Genomic DNA, 6,000 nt, shown 5'->3' on the forward strand with positions numbered 1-6,000 from the left:
TAATTTTATACGTATCCTTTAGCGCTTCTTTGTAATCCTATCGTATTGAGAGTAGCGTCGCCATTTTTGCATGCATCGTAACGAAAGTAAAATCTTACTGCTATTTTTTGTTTAATTCCATTCTAACAGTAATAAGTAGGTACGGGCAAAAATGGGCGGATAAAGATAGAGGGACCTTATTTTGAAAGCCGATTTATCATAATTTTTTGTAGGTTTCCGACTACTTTTTGATTGTATTTGAAAGATTAGAGACTAACGTTAATTTCCTAAAGGAAAAAGATCTTTTTACACGTGAAAAAAAAAAGTTATGAAAAATGTTTTCATGGCAAGCTAACCAATTTAGCTAAATTTTGAAGTTAAATTAATTCATTGTAAAAATCCTTTAAAAGATAAATATTAGTTTTCTGAGTTTATTTCAAAGATAATTAGTAAAGTCCTAAGATATTTAATTAAATAGATAAAAAACACCTTGTTCATACGAAAAATAGCTTGATTAACCTTCAAAAAGCAAGTTCGCCAAAAACGCAACCAATAAAGATTTGCAAACACGATTATACGGAAACCCAAAATTACAGCCAATTGAAACGCTGTTTCAAAATGACGTCGTGATAGAAAAGGAGGTAGGGTGTCAGATTTCTCCCCCCCCCCCCAAACGTGCATCTGTACATTCCTACTCTGAACGTTTGTATCAACTTTTATCATTTTTTAATTTAATTATTTTCATGTTCCTGTTTCGAGATTATACAAAAATTATGTTACGCCAAAAGTTTCACATTCATGCGAGCAAGGAAATTATTAAAATCTTGCATATAAAAATTATGTGAAATCTGTAATTTAAAAAAAAAAGTAGAAATATTTTTTCTATTATAATTTTTTGTGTGAAAATATTAAATAAACAATGCTTAATTCAATGGTAATATCGGTAGTTCGAGAAATTCGTTTTTCTTCGAGATATATCGAATTCATTAATACGAACTTTAGGGGTTTTTTTTCATAATGTTCCTGTAAAAATTAAATAATTTTTTTAAAAATTGTTATAATTTACGATGCTTTATTTTTATAACAAAGCACAAATAAATTCTTTCATTTTTTTTTTACTACAGAAAACAATAACTTTAATAAAGGTATTTTTTGTTTAAACAAAAGAATACATTTCCACTAAGATTTAAATAAAGATAATGGATTCATCATATTCCGTGATCCTTATTTTATAAATACTAAAAGATTTCATTAAAATTGGTTAATTTCCTGATTTTTGGTGAATTTTTAAGTAAAGGGAGGGGTCAAAATATTTATACATTTTGAGCATCGGCATTCATTTTGCCCGTACCTAGTAATAAACCGTTACACTCTCTATATTTCGATAAGTTTCTCTTAAAATATCAATTACAAAAAATGATTATGGATATTACCATTTTACATGTTAATGATTATTTTGCATACATCTTTACTAAATTAAGATAATCTAGGACGCTCACTTTTTTTACGTTTATGTAAAGAAACATTGAAAATTAGTAATGTGTTTCACATTTTAGAAAACATTTCGTAATGTTAAAATCGAAAATCTTTTGAAACCAAGAAATGTTAAGAAAATATTAGTTAAATGATAAAATCATTTAATGTCCAAATTTTCGGTATAGAAACATACCTTTATCAAGGATAGAAGACTGTCCGTGTTAAAATGTTTTTCCCTTCATATTCTAGTGGTATTAACCCCAGGAGGGCAGAGCCCTCGTGGAGAGAGCGAAATGGCGTCTGGTTTCACTGGCGATTGTAGTAATCTTTAAACCTTGTATACTGGGTCGACCAGGAATTTTTAATTAGTAAATGACAAATCTCTCTCTGATTCCCTCCCCTCTTATCTTGAGCGCGTCGTTCAGTGGGGGAAGAGATGGCTGGTTACTTTTAATGCATCTAAAATCAAGCTCCTAACTTTACATCATCAACGCTCTGTTCCTCATCTAGCATCAATTGAAATGGATGACTCTTGTCTTGGGGAGGCTTCATGTTTTGACAAGCTCCTGGGTTTGACCTTTACTCCTGATCTGAAATGGAACACGTATATAAACTATATTGCCCGGGCCGCTGGGAAAATGGTAGGATCCTTCTACCGCTCCAGAAGATATCTTACTACTGATGCAATTCTCTATTTGTATAAAAGCTAAGTACGTCCAAAGATGGAGTACTGCTGCCACATCTGGGCTGGAGCTTCAAAAAACAGCAAACAGCATATCCTGCCTTGACAAAGTACAAAATAGACTTCATGGCTTAGTGGGGGATGCTTTCTTTTCTTTCCTGCAACCTCTCTCTTGTATACTGGGTCGAGCAAGAATTTTGAATTAGTAGTGTGTTTCACATCTTCGAAAACATTTCGTAATGTTAAAATTGAAAATCTTTGATAATTGGACATTATGTATATATTAAAAAGATAATTTTATCATGTAATAAATATTTTCTTAACATTTCGTGGTTTTCAACGATTTCGAATTTTAAAATATTGAAAAAAAACGTTCATATAGAACTCATCATAGCCAATATCTGATGTAAATATCATTAGGAATTTACTAAGAATCTATTATGCAACTCCCCGATTGGAAAAAAAATGTTTACATGATAAATAAGCTGACATCGTCAATATTGAGCAAGTATATGCTCTTCTATTTACCTCGGTGACATATTTACAACCACAGACTGAGATCAAAGATAACGACGTGAACGCATACGCGGTCCAGTTCAATTTATTAGATAACCAAAGAAGCAAATAGCCAATTTATCTAAACCTTACAATTATACAGGTAATCTTCTATAATATAAATCTCATCTGTCTATTTAAATATATGTATGTATGTATGTATGTATGTATGTATGTATGTATGTATGTGCGCCTAAAACTTTCGACAGAGGCGGCGGATTTTCACGATCAGTATGGTTTTAAAGCACGACCCTTCGGACAACAAATATCGAAAAATTGGCTAAAAACATTAATTCCTTCATCCTCCACTGGGCACTTTTCTACAGGGAGGGGTCGCTTTTTTCGCCGATATTTTCGAAACTCATCGCCTCTTTTCGATTGTCTAGCTATGATTTAAACCTACGTCATTTTCTGTTTGGCAATGGGCGCAACAGCTAACACGTCACTTTTGTTTCACTTTCTTTTCTTCCTTCGCCTACCTGCCTGCCTGCCTGCCTACTGCCACTTTTTTTTGTGCTCGCAATTTTCTTCTTTTTTTCTTTTTTTTTTTTTTTTTTTTGCTCAACCAACACCCTTACACACACCTCCACTTTCTTTTCCACCTTCGCGTTACGGGTTCGAGCCACCTAAAAACACCCGGGAAACGCCTGACACCCAGGCTAGTATAATAATAAAAGAGACGTACCTGCCAAAAAACTGTATGCAATTATATAAATCCAAACGTTCCGTGTAAAGAAACAAATGATAAAGCCAATAACTTCCAACGACGCACCAACAATGGCCGACGTCCGACAACCATATTTATTCACAATGAAGCTGGCAATAGGCCCTGGAATAAACAAGCATTTAGCCTTACCATTGCAAAGAGCTATCTAATTTCTACGAGAAAAGATTATTTATTGTTTTTAAGAGGAAGAGAATATATATATATATATATATATATATATATATACATATATACATATATATATATATATATATATATATATATATACATATATATATATATATATATATATATATATATATATATATATATATATACACCTCCCCGCAGTGATTTATTCTACACTACATTGTAGTTTAAATTGAAATGTAATGAATATACCGTTGATTTTATAAAATTACTTTATATAATGGCATGAATTAAAGTTTAAAATGCAAATATCAAGTATCATGTTTCACCTACAGAAGAATGATCATTTGGTACTTACCAAAAAAGTAGATCATACCGGAATATATCGAAGTAATCCAGGTAATATATCGTTTCTCATTTTCGTCAGCGTTTTGCATGAGAATGACGCGCATGAATCCAGCTGTGTACTGTAAACCTCCGCAAGAGCAATGAGTTCCAAAAGCTGCCAACATGGTCACCCAAGACCAGCCTTTATCCATTGTTGTGCCACCGAGAGATCTGAAAAAAAACTTTTGGAACAAATGGTTCGCTTTTTTAATTGATTTTGGCCTTTTAGCAATATGTTAGCATGCTTTATACATTTATGCGTGTATTTTATGTATTATATGCGTGCGTGTTTTATGTATTTTCATAGTTACGTGCGTTTTATACATTTATGCATTAGTGTGCATTCTATGCATTGACATCCATACATCCAGCGCGACCGCAGCTGAGATTGAACCCACTGCACGAGTTTGTAGTGTACCTATTTACTATGCCTCCCCACGGGACAGAGTTAGACACCAGGGTCGTTTTTTAACGTGGAAATTCAAATCTTGTCGGTAGCTGAATAATTGATGCTTCGCCAGGGCTATCAAGGGTATTTTTTATCGTGACGCCATCACTAGACGTGTCCCATCTACCCCCGCGAGAAGGATAGACTGCGCCATTTTCTTAACCTGGTATTTTACCTCGCGGTACATACAGCGCCACACCCGCCCAAATGGTCATCAATCAGGTTCTGGCCAGGCTCAATGTTGCTTAACTTCGATGATCTGGCAAGAACCGATGTGTCAACGTTATTGTACTGTATATAATATATATGCATTTACATAATTATGTGTATTTTCTACTTTTACATAGTTGTGTGTATTTTATACATTTATATCGTTGTATATTTTATACATTTATATCGTTGTATGTTTTATACATTTACATTGTTTTGTATATTTTATACATTTACATCGTTTTGTATATTTTATACATTTACATTGCTGTGTGTATTTTGTACATTTATATTGTTGTATATTTTATACATTTACATCGTTTTATGTATTTTATACATTTACATAGTTTGTGTATTTCATACATTTACATAGTTGTGTGTATTTTATATATTTACGTCGTTGTGTATTTTATACATTTTTTTTTTTACACAGTGATCACCACTTATCAAGGCCCGGAAGCCACTCAGGGATAAGGGTTATTGCAAGTACATTACGTTAGTGAGGAGATTTGATGAAGTGTTTAATTAGGGGGGCGGTTCATTAGGAATTTGTTAACATTAGACTTGAAGATATCCAAGTTGTAGTCCGGAGGGAAGCAGGCAGACGGAACAGAGTTCCACAGGCGTGCAGTTCTAAGAAAGAAGCTTTGTTCATGAAATCCGCGTTTTGATTTAGGCACAGATATAGAGTGGGGGAAATTTTTCACAGTGGATTCAGCTAGACGGGTATTTTTCGTGAAAGATTGGCGAGGGGGGACCAGGGATTGGAGTTCAGACGAGCACCTGCCATGAAAATAACGATAAAACAAGGATAGGCTCGCAACGTCTCTTCTGTGGGAGAGGGGTTGCAGGGTAGAGAAAAGGGCATCCCCCACTAAACCACGAAGTCTATTTTGTACTCTGTCAAGGCATGATAGGCTGTTTTTGGCAGCTCCTGCCCAGATATGGCAACAGTATTCCATCCTTGGACGTACTTGGCTTTTATATAGATAGAGAATTGCATCAGTAGTGAGATATCTTCTGGAGCGGTAGAAGGATCCCACCATCTTTCCAGCGACCTTGGCAACAGACTTGATGTACGTGTTCCATTTCAGATCAGGAGTAAAGGTCAAACCCAGAAGCTTGTCAAAACACGGGGCCTCACCCAGACGAGAGCCATCCATCACAATTGATGCCAGCTGGGGATCAGAGCGTTGATGATGTAAGGATAGGATAGGAGTTTGGTTTTGTTGTATATTTTATAAATTTACATCGTTTTGTATATTTTATACATTTACATCGCTGTGTGTAATTTATGCATTTATATCGTTGTATATTTTATACATTTGCATCGCTGTGTGTATTTTATACATTTACAACGTTGTCTATTTGAAACAATTACATCGTTTTGTATATTTTACACATTTA

General features: G+C 34.1%; 1 protein-coding gene across 1 annotated transcript in view; it reads right to left on the reverse strand.

Annotated features, from left to right (window-relative positions):
* The window catches only part of LOC145242859 (uncharacterized), a 40,868-nt gene extending 36,781 nt beyond the window's left edge, over window positions 1-4,087 (reverse strand). The window contains exon 1 of the mRNA XM_080105974.1: window positions 3,907-4,087. Coding sequence (XP_079962100.1) covers window positions 3,907-4,087 — 181 coding nt within the window. The remainder of the gene's footprint in view (window positions 1-3,906) is intronic.
* Between the last annotated feature and the right edge of the window lie 1,913 nt (window positions 4,088-6,000).

This window comes from Euprymna scolopes, chromosome 21 (genome assembly GCF_053919585.1).
Source record: "Euprymna scolopes isolate OS-2025 chromosome 21, ASM5391958v1, whole genome shotgun sequence".
Taxonomy (NCBI): domain Eukaryota; kingdom Metazoa; phylum Mollusca; class Cephalopoda; order Sepiida; family Sepiolidae; genus Euprymna; species Euprymna scolopes.